Genomic DNA, 15,628 nt, shown 5'->3' with positions numbered 1-15,628 from the left:
AGTGGCTTCTGTGTACTGAGATACCGAGAATTACACCCGACATACGGGACAGGAGAAGTAGTACTGTGCAGAGTCCATACATACAGAATAAGAGGAGATACCGGGAATTACACCCGACATACAGGACAGGAGAAGTAGTACTGTGCAGAGTCCATACATACAGAATAAGAGGAGATACCGAGAATTACACCCAACATACAGGACAAGAGAAGTAGTACTGTGCAGAGTCCATACATACAGAATAAGAGGAGATACCGAGAATTACACCCGACATACAGGACAGGAGAAGTGGTACTGTGCAGAGTCCATACATACAGAATAAGAGGAGATACCGAGAATTACACCCGACATACAGGACAGGAGAAGTAGTACTGAGCAGAGCCCATACATACAGAATAAGAAGAGATACCGAGAATTACACCCGACATACAGGACAGGAGAAGTGGTACTGTGCAGAGTCCATACATACAGAATAAGAGGAGATACCGAGAATTGCACCCGACATACAGGACAGGAGAAGTAGTACTGTGCAGAGTCCATACATACAGAATAAGAGGAGATACCGAGAATTACACCCGACATACAGGACAGGAGAAGTAGTACTGTGCAGAGTCCATACATACAGAATAAGGACAGATACCGAGAATTACACCCGACATACAGGACAGGAGAAGTAGTACTGTGCAGAGTCCATACATACAGAATAAGGACAGATACCGAGAATTACACCAGACATACAGGACAGGAGAAGTAGTACTGTGCAGAGGGTGTGGCTGCTTGTGGAGCAGCTGAAGCCTGTGTGTGCTGAGCTGCTCTGATGTCTGGTGCAAGCCCAGGGTTGGGCTCCCCTGGGCTGGGATCTCTCCCAGGAGAGTCCCAGGCTTCCCGGCCTACACAAGGTGAAGCTGTGGTTGGTGGTGAGGATGGAGGACGGAGCTCTGGAAATGGAAAGACAGTTACAGAGACTGTAAGTAAAAGTGAAAATGTTTGTGTGAAGAGTACCAATGTTACCGATAAGAAGAAGTTTGGGAATGTTATTCCACAAAAAAGTTCTAAGTCCAGTCAGCCATTGCAGGCCCAGCAAGCCCAGCGCAGTGCAGCCCAGTCTGTTCAGCGCAGTTCAAGCTCTGCAAGTACAGCCCAGCCCAGCCAGACAAAGCAAACCCTGCAGAGTGGGGCACATGTAGTCCAGCCACATACCAATACCACCCAGTCCAGTCCAGTCTCTGGAAGTATGATTCGGGACAGTCAGCCATCACAGCCACATCAAGCCCAGCACAGTGCAGCTCAGAGTGGAGCAGAGACATTGGCTTCTCCCAGTACGCCCCGTAAATATTCCAGAACCTCCTTGGAACAGAAGACAATCAGTGAGAACTTGCAGCAGCGTGTGATGGTCAGTAGCAGCCAGGGACGGTCATTGCGCTGTAAGCAGCAGAGTGAAGAGGAGGGTGGTAACAATCCACAATCTGGCCCAGTGATACCACCCACACCCAGTAAAGACCCTCAGGCCAGTACTAGTAATGGGAAGGAGGATAAAAATTTCAAGCGCCCTGCAGCTGCAAAGAAGAAGAAAAAGAAGCCTGAACCTGCGCTGCACCTGGCTGATAGAATGTCTTCCCTGGTGAAACGAATGGACTCCCTAAGAAAAGCTAAGACTAGGATCCAGACGCAGATCGACTCTGTATACAGACTTAAAGCTGCCAATCCCAAGAGAGAAACGTTATACGACAACAGGCTGAACTCCTTGGGCATTGAACTGGCCGGTGTATCAAAAGACATTGACGCTACCATGGAAGAACTGGGACCGGCGGGTGAGGTATATCGCAATCGCGATCGATTTGAGGCAGCATTAAGTGTGGGGATTGAATCTTCAACAGAGTCAGACTCTGGGGAACCAGGTCAGCGTATACAGCCACCTAACGTGTCTCCTGAGGGGAAGTCTGTGCATCCGCTGGAGGACAGTAAGGAGCAACATCAGATTGGAGCAGGTTCTCCTGCTGGACTTCCAGCTCTGGAGGATGGCGGGATCATCAGTATAACCCAGCAGACATTTACAGTTCAGGAGACGCAGATGAGTGATGTAGTGGACTCCCAGCAAATGGACTGTGAGGACAGTGCTGCTGCCACTAGTACTCATGATGGGAGCCATGCTGAGGGGACTGGGGTTCAGGGTGGGGGTGATACTGGGGTGACAAGTAATGATGCTGCTAGCAATGACATTATGTGCAGTGATGATGTGGTGAATAATTCTGACGGTGTTGATATTAGTACAGGGGTATCTGATTGGGGTCATCAGCAGTCAGAGACCTCTGAGAATATAGTGATGGAGGAGTCAGTTCAGAACAACCCTCAGGACTTCCCCCCTTTGGTGGACCCACCACCTGCTCCCCAAGGGAAGGCTGGTCCATCTAGTCATGTCCCTCCTCGGAATGCCTGGAGCCGCGGGGCCCCTTCATTTTCCACTGGTAATAATTACACTGGTCAGGCTTTTAAAAGAAGGAACGTGGTTAGATTCAAGCATAGGGGTTCCAGAGAGGAGCTCCCTGATAGGAAGTTTGTAGTAAGGGAGTTGCTGTGTCAGCAGATGGGGTTTGCGCCTGCAAACATACTGGCAGTCATCAATCTCCCTGACAGACAAGGTTATGATGTCAGCTTTAAGCTCATGTGTGACTTGGACAAATTCTGGGCCAGCTTCAGTGGTTTGCGGGACAAAGAGGGATGGAGGGATTTCATCCTTATTCCCATCTCCAAACCTGACACAGCAACTGTTAACATCATTTTCTGGAATGAGTCTGTGCCCCCCCAGGACATTATCATCTGGCTTAGAAGACATTGTGAAATGGTTTCTGAGTTGACAAAAACTAAAGATAGTGATGAGATCTGGACGGGGGGTTGGAGGGTTCTTGTCAAGTTGAGGCAATCTAACAATGTTACCCATCACCTGCCAAACTCCTTTTTCATTGGGCGGGAGAGAGGGGTTTGCTTCTATGCAGGTCAGCCCAGGTTATGTTTCAAATGTGGCAAGTCCGGCCATGTGGCGAGCGTTTGCACCATCTTGAAGTGTAATCTTTGTGGGGAGGTCGGCCATGTCAGTTCTACCTGCGAGACGGTTAAGTGCAATCTATGTGGAAGGCTCGGCCACTTCCACAGGGATTGCCCGGAGGCCTTCCATAATATGGGTGAGGAATCTGCGGACAATGAATTGTTGGCTGCAGCAGAACAACTAGAGGAGGAGGCCTTAATAAACGGGGCCACATTGACTAGGGAGGAGGTGGGCCCAGAGGTTCAGGAGACTACCCCCGGACGGGCGGACAGTGTCCAGCAGGTTGAGGAGCAGCCGGCCGCACACTCTTCTTCTGTTCCTGTCTCTGTGAAGGTCATTGGTCAGAAGAGGAGGAATAAAAAAGATAAAACCACCCGTAAACCCGAAGGTGACTGGACATTAGTGCAGAAGTCAGCTAAAAGAGTGAAAGGGGCACCAGAAGTGGGTACGGTAGTTTCTACCAATAGGTACGAAGTATTATCAGATTCGGATGCCGATTCCTATTCTCTAGAGGCCCATGAACTGGACCAGGAACTAAAAAGAGTGGAGAGGGAGTATGCGACTGGCTCAGAGGATGACCCGCCCACTAAAAGGCGTCCGCCCCCTGATCCTGTATACGTAGAATCTGATATGGAAACTGGTAGTCGGCAGAGTGACTCCGATTCTGACTTATGATGATGGGGATCTTATTCTTTCTCCTCTTTGCTGTGATGGCAGGTTTTTCTCTAAACATTGTCTCCAGCAATGTGAACAGTATTAAAAACAGGAGGACAAGGCATGCAGTTTTTGAACACCTCAGGTACCTGGATGCTGATGTCTATTTTTTCCATGGGAGAATGTATGTGAGGGGGAACATGAAGGGTCTGGCCGCATCTGAAAGGACCTGCCCTTTGGGATGTGGTCAGGAGGAGTCCATGGAGCATTTCTTGGTGGATTGTTGGGGAGGCCGTGAAGTCTGGAAGGAAGTAGCTGCCGGAGTTGGGATCCCGGGGTTGGAAAACCTGAGTTACTCAGACAGACTTTATGGTGTTTCCCCAACGGTACAGGGTGTAGACAGAGGGACAACGTACATGATCATTACCATAGTCAAATACTATCAATGGCATGCAAGGGCCAGAGTGGCCATGCATAATGAGCAGTTTAACTCCAGCAAAATCGCAGGTTTGGTGATATCCGAATTGCGATGGATCAAATGTCTGGAGATTGGGAAGTGTTGTAGGAGTTCAGATTTATGGGAAGGGGTTTTTTTGTAACATTGGGACATTTTTATGGACTTTTTATTCTCCTATGATGCTTGTTTTTAATTGCTAGGTATTGACCGGAACATGTCTGTGATTGTTGTGTATTGATGTGTATCTTGTCTGTTTTTACAAATAAAAATATCCATACATACAGAATAAGGACAGATACCGAGAATTACACCCGACATACAGGACAGGAGAAGTAGTACTGTGCAGAGTCCATACATACAGAATAAGAGGAGATACCGAGAATTACACCCGACATACAGGACAGGAGAAGTAGTACTGTGCAGAGTCCGTACATACAGAATAAGAGGAGATACCGAGAATTACACCAGACATACAGGACAGGAGAAGTAGTACTGTGCAGAGTCCATACATACAGAATAAGGAGAGATACCGAGAATTACACCCGACATACAGGACAAGAGAAGTGGTACTGTGCAGAGTCCATACATACAGAATAAGAGGAGATACCGAGAATTACACCCGACATACAGGGCAGGAGAAGTAGTACTGTGCAGAGTCCATACATACAGAATAAGAGGAGATACCGAGAATTACACCCGGCATACAGGACAAGAGAAGTAGTACTGTGCAGAGCCCATACATACAGAATAAGAGGAGATACCGAGAATTACACCCGACATACAGGACAAGAGAAGTAGTACTGTGCAGAGCCCATACATACAGAATAAGAGGAGATACCGAGAATTACACCCAACATACAGGACTGGAGAAGTAATACTGTGCAGAGTCCATACATACAGAATAAGGACAGATACCGAGAATTACACCCGACATACAGGACAGGAGAAGTAGTACTGTGCAGAGTCCATACATACAGAATAAGAGGAGATACCGAGAATTACACCCGACATACAGGACAGGAGAAGTAGTACTGTGCAGAGTCCATACATACAGAATAAGAGGAGATACCGAGAATTACACCCGACATACAGGACAGGAGAAGTAGTACTGTGCAGAGTCCATACATACAGAATAAGAGGAGATACCGAGAATTACACCCGACATACAGGACAAGAGAAGTAGTACTGTGCAGAGTCCATACATACAGAATAAGGACAGATACCGAGAATTACACCCGACATACAGGACAGGAGAAGTAGTACTGTGCAGAGTCCATACATACAGAATAAGAGGAGATACCGAGAATTACACCCGACATACAGGACAAGAGAAGTAGTACTGTGCAGAGTCCATACATACAGAATAAGAAGAGATACTGAGAATTACACCCGACATACAGGACAGGAGAAGTAGTACTGTGCAGAGTCCATACATACAGAATAAAATGAGATACCGAGAATTACACCCAACATACAGGACTGGAGAAGTAATACTGTGCAGAGTCCATACATACAGAATAAGGACAGATACCGAGAATTACACCCGACATACAGGACAGGAGAAGTAGTACTGTGCAGAGTCCATACATACAGAATAAGAGGAGATACCGAGAATTACACCCGACATACAGGACAGGAGAAGTAGTACTGTGCAGAGTCCATACATACAGAATAAGAGGAGATACCGAGAATTACACCCGACACACAGGACAGGAGAAGTAGTACTGTGCAGAGTCCATACATACAGAATAAGAGGAGATACCGAGAATTACACCCGACACACAGGACAGGAGAAGTAGTACTGTGCAGAGTCCATACATACAGAATAAGAAGAGATACCGAGAATTACACCCGACATACAGGACAGGAGAAGTAGTAATTTCCCTCTGTTACCATCGGGGGGCGCCAACATACACTTTTTGGTTATTCTTCCTGACGCTGAGGATTCTGGGAAGGAATGGCTTCCTGGGTAAAGTACAATGTGTGTCTCCTGAGGAGGACGGTCCGTATTCTGATCTCCGGCTCTCGCTGGACCTTCAAAGTATTTTATTTTCCTGCCTAACAATTGTATTTGTAGAGGAAGTTCCCACAATGGCTCACCTTTTCTCCTCTCCTTCCAGGATGGGGGAATCGCAGGTTTGGAGTCGCCTGTAGAAGGTGTCTGAGCTCCGGGGACGAGCGGAGGACGCAGAGATGGAGTCCGCCAAACGAATCCTGGTGTATCTGAGCAAAGAGAGTTCTCTGCTGCAGTGTGCCAGGTTTGTGCAGGTAAAGCCCCCCCCCTGTGTCCCCTCGTGCCCCCTGTGTCCCCTCGTGCCCCCCTGTGTCCCCTCGTGCCCCCCTGTATCCCCCCTGTGTCCCCTCGTGCCCCCCGTATCCCCCCTGTGTCCCCTCGTGCCCCCCGTATCCCCCCTGTGTCCCCTCGTGCCCCCCTGTGTCCCCTCGTGCCCCCCGTATCCCCCCTGTGTCCCCTCGTGCCCCCTGTATCCACCCTGTGTCCCCTCGTGCCCCCCGTATCCACCCTGTGTCCCCTCGTGCCCCCCGTATTCCCTCCCTGCACCCCCCTGTGTCCCCTCGTGCCCCCCGTATTCCCTCCCTGCACCCCCCTGTGTCCCCTCGTGCCCCCCGTATTCCCTCCCTGCACCCCCCTGTGTCCCCCCTTATGCCCCCTGTGTCCCCCCTGTATCTTCCGTGCCCCCCTGTGTCACCCCCTGTATCCCCCCGTGCCCCCTGTATCCCCCCCCCCATATTCCCTCTCTGTATTTCTCCCCGTATCCCCTCTCTGTATCCCCCCCCCCGTTTCCCCTCTCTGTAGCTCCCCCTTGTATCCCCTCTCTGTAACTCCCCCTTGTATCCCCTCTCTGTAGCTCCCCTCTGTATCCCCCCCCCCCGTGTCCCCCCTCGTATCCCCTATCTGTATCCCCCCCCCCCGTATCCCCTCTCTGTATCCCCCTTGTATCCCCCCCGTGTCCACCCTGATTCCCCCCGTGCCCCATGTATCTCCCCCATATCCTCTCCCTGCACCCCCCTTATCCCCCCTTTATCCTCCCTGTGCCCCCCTGTATCCCCTCCATGTATCCATCCCCATATCCCCCCCTATATCCCCTCTCTGTATCTCCCCCCCCCCTGTGTATCCCCCTGTGTCCTCCCTATATCCCCCCCATGTCTCCCCCCCCCCCGTATCCCCTCTCTGTATCTCCCCCTGATTCCCCCCGTGCCCCATGTATCTCCCCCTGTATCCCCCTCCTGTGTCCCCCCCCCCCTGTATCCCCTCCCTTTATCTCCCCCTGTGTCACCCCCTTGTATCCCCCCCCCCTGTGTCCTTCCCTGTACCCTGTATGCCCCCCGTGTCCTCCCCCCAAGCTCGGCTACACACATGTGCACTGTGATAATACGCCTTAAAATGTGCGTTATCACAGATCACCCGAGTGCACATTGCTGTGGTGCCATTGGTCGGCCAGAGATGGATCGATATTTTTTTTTTTTGTGATCTGTCAGCGGCCTGATAAAAAAAAAAAAAAAAACACTTTTATCCACATACAGAGCCTGGAAAAAGTATTCGTACCCCTTGAAATTTTCCACATTTTGTCACGTTACACCCAAAAACGTGATTGGGAACCTCGGCGCCCCCAGGTGTTCTGGAACTACATTTCCCATGATGCTTCATGCACTTTGCAATGTAGCTGAGCATCATGGGAAATGTAGTTTCAAAACACCTGGGAGCGCCGAGGTTCCCCATCACTGTGAGAGACCAACACAACAAGTGTCACATAATTGTGAAGTGGAAGGAAAACGATACAAATAAATATGTGAAAAGTTGGGGGGAGGGGCATTTGTATGGTGCCCCCCTAACTAAAATCTAGGGGAACCAATCGCCTTCAGAAGTCACCTAATTGGTAAATAGAGTCCCCCTGTGTGTCATGTAATCTCAGTATAAATACAGCTGTTCTGTGAAGCCCTCAGAGGTTTGTTAGAGAACCTTAGTGAACAAACAGCATCATGAAGGCCGAGGAACACAGCAGACAGGTCCGGGATAAAGTTGTGGAGAGGTATAAAGCAGGGTTAGGTTATAAAAAAATCTCCCAATCTTTGAAGATCTCACGGAGCTTCTGTTCAATCCATCATCAGAAAATGGAAAGAGTATGGCACAACCACAAACCTAACCACCTAACTCTAAACCCTCCAACCCCAAGCACCTAACCTTGACCCCCACCCTTCACCACCCAACGCTAAACCCTAACCCTCCAACCCTAACCTCCTAACGCTAAACCCTAACCCTCCAACCCTAACCTTCTAAGTCTAAACCCAAACCCTCCAACCCAAACCTTCTAACGCTAAGCCCTGAACCTTCCATCCCTGACCCCCAACTCTATACCCTAACTTTAATCTTCTAACCTCAAACCCTAGCTCACTTACTTTAACCCCCCAGCCCAGCTACCCAGCCCTAACCCTCCAATACTAACCCCCTAACTCTAAACCCTCACCCTCTGACCCCAAGCACCTAACCTTAACCCCCACCCTTAACCACCTAATGCTAAACCCTCCAACCCTAACCTTCTAAGTCTAAACCCTTACCCTCCAGCCCTAACCTTCCAATGCTAAACCCTAACCCTCCAACCTTTACCCTCCAACCCTAACCTTCTAACGCTAAACCCTAACCCTCCAACCTTTACCCTCCAACCCTAACCTTCTAACGCTAAACCCTTACCCTCCAACCCTAACCTCCTAACGCTAAACCCTTACTCTCCAACCCTAACCTCCTAACGCTAAACCCTTACCCTCCAACCCTAACCTTCTAACGCTAAACCCTTACCCTCCAACCTTTACCCTCCAACCCTAACCTCCTAATGCTAAACCCTAACCTTCCATCCCTGACCCCCAACTCTAAACCCTAACTTTAATCTTCTAACCTCAAACCCTAGTTCGCTTACTCTAACCCCCAGCCCAGCTACCCAACCCTAACCCTCCAATACTAACCCCCTAACTCTAAACCCTCACCCTCTGACCCCAAGCACCTAACCTTAACCCCCACCCTTAACCATCTAATGCTAAACCCTCCAACCCTAACCTTCTAAGTCTAAACCCTTACCCTCCAGCCCTAACCTTCCAACGCTAAACCCTAACCCTCCAACCTTTACCCTCCAACCCTAACCTTCTAACTCTAAACCCTTACCCTCCAACCCTAACCTCCTAACGCTAAACCCTTACCCTCCAACCCTAACCTTCTAACTCTAAACCCTTACCCTCCAACCCTAACCTCCTAACGCTAAACCCTTACCCTCCAACCTTAACCTTCCAACCCTAACCTCCTAACGCTAAACCCTTACCCTCCAACCCTAACCTCCTAACGCTAAACCCAAACCCTCCAACCTTTACCCTCCAACCCTAACCTCCTAACGCTAAATCCTAACCTTCCATCCCTGACCCCCAACTCTATACCCTAACTTTAATCTTCTAACCTCAAACCCTAGCTCACTTACTTTAACCCCCCAGCCCAGCTACCCAACCCTAACCCTCCAATCCTAACCCCCTAACTCTAAACCCTCACCCTCTGACCCCAAGCACCTAACCTTGACCCCCACCCTTAACCACCTAATGCTAAACCCTCCAACCCTAACCTTCTAAGTCTAAACCCTTACCCTCCAGCCTTTCCCCTTTCAACCCAAACCTTCTAACTCTAAACCCTTACCCTCCAACCTTTACCCTCCAACCCTAACCTTCTAACGCTAAACCCTTACCCTCCAACCTTTACCCTCCAACCCTAACCTTCTAACGCTAAACCCAAACACTAAATCCCAACCTTCCATCTGTGACCCCCAACTCTATACCCTAACACCCTGACTTTACGCATCTAACCTCAAACCCTAGATCACTTACTTTAACCCCCAGCCCAGCCCTAACCCTCCAATCCTAACCCCCTAACCCTGTGTGTTTAGGGGGTTAGTTTGCAGTTTTTTCCCATATTAAGGAGCGATGCTGACGCATTTAAAACAAATGCACTAATGCGCGCACAAACGTTAAGGGGCCCTTAAAGGTATATTCCACCTTTTTTCAGAAACTCTCACGCTCTTTGGCGAGCTGTAGATTTGTGGGTGTTTTGCAAGGCATTTTCCAATATGTGTTTTTTTTTTCAGGGTATCACTGGGCACTTTTCCTCCGAGGACACGGCTGTCGTGAACTGTGGACTGGACCGGGATCGGTTTGTCATCTCCGATCGGCCATTCAGCGGTTCCAGCGGCGTCCGGCTTCAGGTCAGTAGGCGGTACTAAAAATGAGAGCTGGACGCCTACAGGGGGCCTATGAGGTTTCAGCAGCCTGTGATCTCTAGTGCTTGTGGTCACATGATCACTGTGACAGCCAATCATAGTGGTCCTAAAATCAGGAGCCTGCTTACCGGCTTTCTGCATGCGGATCCTCTTAAAGGGCCAGCTCCCATTCAGAAAGGGGCTAACAAGTAAAAAAAAACTAGATCTCCCGATTACGGCAAACGCAGGCGGAGTGCTCACCTAATTCATCTTCCTACAGAGGCCGTCCTTCTGCCCCATCAAACACCTGAACCCGGACCAAGCCGCCCGCCTGCCAGAGCAGATCCGTCTCCGAGGTGTGGATGTGGGAGTCGCCATCTTGCTGCAGACAGCCAACAAAAAGGTTCTGCTGACGAGAAGAACCAAAACCCTCAGCATCTTCCCCAACGTCTGGGTACCACCCGGTCAGTATTCCACATCGATCACAATAACGGCAATGGGCGCTGATAGTGCTGCCAGCGTCTATGTGTACCCGGCCCCTTGTGTGCTCCTCTCCCCATGACCCCGGAGCATCCTGCGTCTCCCAGTGACCCCGGAGCACCCCGTGTGTCTCCCAGTGACCCCGGAGCACCCCGTGTGTCTCCCAGTGACCCCGGAGCACCCCGTGTGTCTCCCAGTGACCCCGGGAGAACCCCGTGTGTCTCCCAGTGACCCCGGGAGAACCCCGTGTGTCTCCCAGTGACCCGGGAGCACCCCGGAGCACCCCGTGTGTCTCCCAGTGACCCCGGAGCACCCTGTGTGTCTCCCAGTGACACCGGAGCACCCTGTGTGTCTCCCAGTGACGCCGGAGCACCCTGTGTGTCTCCCAGTGACCCCGGAGCACCCTGTGTGTCTCCTAGTGACGCCGGAGAACCCTGTGTGTCTCCCAGTGACCCTGGAGCACCCTGTGTGTCTCCCAGTGACGCCGGAGCACCCTGTGTGTCTCCTAGTGACGCCGGAGAACCCTGTGTGTCTCCCAGTGACGCCGGAGCACCCTGTGTGTACCCCAGTGACGCCGGAGCACCCTGCATTACCCAGTAACCCCAGAGTATCCTGCGCCTCCCAGTGACCCCGGAGCACCCCGAGTATCCTGCGTTACCCAGTGACCCCCCCAAGTATCCTGCGTTACCCAGTGACCCCCCCCCGAGTATCCTGCGTTACCCAGTGACCCCCCCCGAGTATCCTGCGTTACCCAGTGACCCCCCCCGAGTATCCTGCGTTACCCAGTGACCCCCCCCCCCGAGTATCCTGCGTTACCCAGTGACCCCCCCCCGAGTATCCTGCGTTACCCAGTGACCGCCCCCCCCGAGTATCCTGCGTGACCCCCCCCGAGTATCCTGCGTTACCCAGTGACCCCCCACCCCGAGTATCCTGCGTTACCCAGTGACCCCCCCCCCCCGAGTATCCTGCGTTACCCAGTGACCCCCCCCCCCCGAGTATCCTGCATTACCCAGTGACCCCCCCCCCCCCCCCGAGTATCCTGCATTACCCAGTGACCCCCCCCGAGTATCCTGCATTACCCAGTGACCCCCCCCCCCCCGAGCACCCTTCCTTACCCAGTGACCCCCCCCGAGCACCCTTCCTTACCCAGTGACCCCCGGAGCGCCCTGTGTGTCTCCCAGTGACCCCAGAATGTCCTGTGTTACCCAGTGACCTCGGAGTTTCCTGTGCACATAAAAATCTAGATTTCATTATTTTTTTCTCTTTAATATTGTTTTCCACTTTTCTATAAGTATTTTTTTTATGATCTTGCACTGTGCCTGTGTGAGAGTTTCAGCCGTTGCCTTCTTCTGTTGTACAGGTGGTCACATGGAGTCAGGAGAGCAGGTGAGTGCCAGGCGTCTCGTCAATATACCGTTTTTTTATTATTTGTATCGCATCTCCGTTAATTTTGTACACATTCACATTGGTAGCTCCTCGATGCCGGGCTGAGAGAACTACAGGAGGAGACTGGGCTGGACCTGAGGAACGAGACTCCGCCCTGGAGGATCCTGGGGCTTTGGGAGGTAACTTGTGCACAACCCCCATTCCACAGCAGCTTGTAGATTCTTCTGTCAGAGTTCTCCATGCTCAGTGATTGTAAATCTACCTTCTGTCTGAGAAATAACCGCGTAGGTCTGAAGACCGCGCTGTCACTGACAGACACAGGTGATACCTCCCCCCAGGATCCAGCACTGGCTCTTCTTTCTGGTACTTCCAGCTTCCACCCCGAGGGACCTTTGACACATAGTCATACCCCGTGTGTCTCCCAGTGACCCCGGAGCACCCTGTGTGCCTCCCAGTGACCCCGGAGCACCCCGTGTGTCTCCCAGTGACCCCGGAGCACCCCGTGTGCCTCCCAGTGACCCCGGAGCACCCCGTGTGCCTCCCAGTGACCCCGGAGCACCCCGTGTGTCTCCCAGTGACCCCGGAGCACCCCGTGTGCCTCCCAGTGACCCTGGAGCACCCCGTGTGCCTCCCAGTGACCCCGGAGCACCCCGTGTGTCCCCCAGTGACCCCGAAGCATCCCATGTGTCTCCCAGTGACCCCGGAGCACCCCGTGTGTCTCCCAGTGACCCCGGAGCACCCCGTGTGTCTCCCAGTGACCCCAGAGCACCCCGTGTGCCTCCCAGTGACCCCGGAGCACCCCGTGTGTCCCCCAGTGACCCCGAAGCATCCCATGTGTCTCCCAGTGACCCCGGAGCATCCCGTGTGTCTCCCAGTGACCCCGGAGCATCCCGTGTGTCTCCCAGTGACCCCGTGTGTCTCTCAGTGACCCCGGAGCACCCCTGTGTGTCTCCCAGTGATCCCGGAGCACCCCTGTGTGTCTCCCAGTGATCCCGTGTGTCTCCCAGTGACCCCGGAGCGTCCTGTGTGTCTCCCAGTGACCCCGGAGCGTCCCGTGTGCCTCCCAGTGACCCCGGAGCGTCCCGTGTGTCTCCCAGTGACTCCGGAGCGTCCCGTGTGTCTCCCAGTGACTCCGGAGCGTCCCGTGTGTCTCCCAGTGACCCCGGAGCGTCCTGTGTGCCTCCCAGTGACCCCGGAGCGTCCTGTGTGCCTCCCAGTGACCCTGGAGCACCTTGTGTGCCTCCCAGTGACCCCGGAGCATCCAGTGTGCCTCCCAGTGACCCCGGAGCATCCAGTGTGCCTCCCAGTGACCCCGGAGCACCTTGTGTGCCTCCCAGTGACCCCGGAGCATCCAATGTGCCTCCCAGTGACCCCGGAGCATCCAGTGTGCCTCCCAGTGACCCCGGAGCGTCCTGTGTGCCTCCCAGTGACCCCGGAGCGTCCTGTGTGCCTCCCAGTGACCCCGGAGCACCTTGTGTGCCTCCCAGTGACCCCAGAGCATCCAGTGTGCCTCCCAGTGACCCCGGAGCATCCAGTGTGTCTCCCAGTGACCCCGGAGCATCCAGTGTGCCTCCCAGTGACCCCGGAGCGTCCCGTGTGCCTCCCAGTGACCCCGGAGCGTCCCGTGTGCCTCCCAGTGACCCCGGAGCGTCCCGTGTGCCTCCCAGTGACCCCGGAGCGTCCCGTGTGCCTCCCAGTGACCCCAAATTCATGATTTTGGCTTTTTGTCACTGTGCAGTCAAGTCCTGAGCTGGGAATTCATTAAAACCGATTTTTGTTTTCCAGTCCGCCTTCCCACCGCTGCTGAGCCGCGGACTCCCCACGAGGCACCATATTGTCACTTACCTTCTCGTCACCTCCAGCAAAACCCACCAGGAGCTGCAGGTAAGTCGGCCGGAATCGGGGGGCCATCAGTCTCCTTCTTTCAGAGATGTAATGTTGGGATTTTTTTTTTTTACTGTAACAGGAGAAACTCCACCCGGCCGAGGAGGAGGTCAGCGCGTGCGTCTGGCTGGACCCGGAGATCGCTGAGCGCATAGTGGCGGCTCAGGAGGGAGAGGAGGATTCTGGGGAAAACCTGCCGGGGATTCCAACCTCCATTCAGTAAGTTTATATTTATCTCTAGAGAGGTCAGTGGTGGGATAATCTGCAGAATATGGATCTGTCAGGAGGAGGATGGGAGGGAGCGATGTTCTGCAGATCTCTAGAGAGGTCAGTGATGTAATAATCTGCAGAATATATGAATCTGTCAAGAGGGGGAGGGTGCGATGCTCTGCAGATCTCTAGAGAGGTCAGTGGTGGGATAATCTGCAGAATGTATCAGGAGGGAGCGATGTTGTGCAGATCTCTAGAGGGGTCAGTGATGTAATAATCTGCAGAATATATCAATATGAATCTGTCAGGAGGGGGAGGGTGCGATGCTCTAGAGGGGTCAGTGGTGGGATAATCTGCAGAATATGGATCTGTTAGGAGGGAGCGATGTTCTGCAGATCTCTAGAGAGGTCAGTGGTGGGATAATCTGCAGAATAAATCAGGAGGGGGAGGGAGCGATGTTCTGCAGAGCTCTAGAGGGGTCAGTGGTGGGATAGCCTGCAGAATATGGATCTGTCAGGAGGGGAAGGAGCGATGTTCTGCAGATCTCTAGAGAGGTCAGTGATGTGATAGTCTGCAGAATATATCAATATGGATCTGTCGGGAGGGTGCGATGCTCTGCAGCCATCAGATTTTCCGTAGTAATACTTGTCTCGGCCTCCTCCAGGGTCACGGAGGTGTCCGGGAATTCTCTCTCTCGGAGGGACGTGGACGTGTCGGTGTTTTTGAACACGGCCCCGGTCGGCGGGGAAGACGTGGAGCGCGTGAGCACCGGCACCAAATACGCTCTGGAACTTTGGTTAGAAACTTTGCAGGCTCCGGAATAAATCCGGCCGTACGGAAGGCATTTTCTATGAACCTCAAAAGCAATAATTAATTTTCTAAACACTTTTTTTTTTTAATTCAGCAGCCCCGCCCCCGAGGATCCAATATGTACAACACCACAGAACACTGAATAAATAAAAAGGTTTATTCCCATTTAAAAAGTTTTTTTTTTCCTTTGTTTTGGATTATGTCTATTGTCAGCCAGAAAGTAAAAAGCATAAAGGACTAAAATACAGAATACGTTTATAGATATTTAAATTACATAAATATGAAAGAAAAAAAAAAAGAACTCGCTGTTCCCTACAATGGTGGCATTAACCCTTTTCGGCTCCAAGGGGGAGGGGAGAGAGAGATCTGGAATGTGGTTTTGGTCTCTTTACAGGGCTGGAAAGGGAGAGCAGAAACCTTCATAGAAAGTAAAAGCATTGTACGGAATATATATATAAA

General features: G+C 52.2%; 1 protein-coding gene across 4 annotated transcripts; it reads left to right on the top strand.

Moving 5' to 3' along the window:
* Window positions 1-6,083: 6,083 nt before the first annotated feature.
* NUDT17 (nudix hydrolase 17) lies at window positions 6,084-15,342 on the top strand. Of its 4 annotated transcripts, none has more exons than XM_040332632.1 (10): window positions 6,084-6,156; window positions 6,275-6,422; window positions 10,289-10,405; window positions 10,680-10,863; window positions 12,240-12,265; window positions 12,352-12,444; window positions 14,051-14,149; window positions 14,232-14,368; window positions 15,024-15,155; window positions 15,264-15,342. In XM_040332632.1, exons 2-10 carry the CDS (start codon window positions 6,348-6,350, stop codon window positions 15,313-15,315), a joined length of 915 nt encoding a protein of 304 aa, XP_040188566.1. In that variant the 5' UTR covers window positions 6,084-6,156; window positions 6,275-6,347; the 3' UTR covers window positions 15,316-15,342. The 4 variants fall into 4 exon arrangements, with proteins under 4 accessions (XP_040188566.1, XP_040188568.1, XP_040188565.1 ...); XM_040332634.1 differs by having other exon boundaries at window positions 6,085-6,195; window positions 15,267-15,342; XM_040332631.1 differs by having other exon boundaries at window positions 6,085-6,195.
* The last annotated feature ends 286 nt before the right edge of the window (window positions 15,343-15,628 follow it).

Source organism: Rana temporaria, chromosome 13, assembly GCF_905171775.1.
Source record: "Rana temporaria chromosome 13, aRanTem1.1, whole genome shotgun sequence".
NCBI lineage: Eukaryota > Metazoa > Chordata > Amphibia > Anura > Ranidae > Rana > Rana temporaria.
Note: the sequence above shows the minus strand (reverse complement) of the source record. Positions and strands in the feature narration are given on the sequence as shown.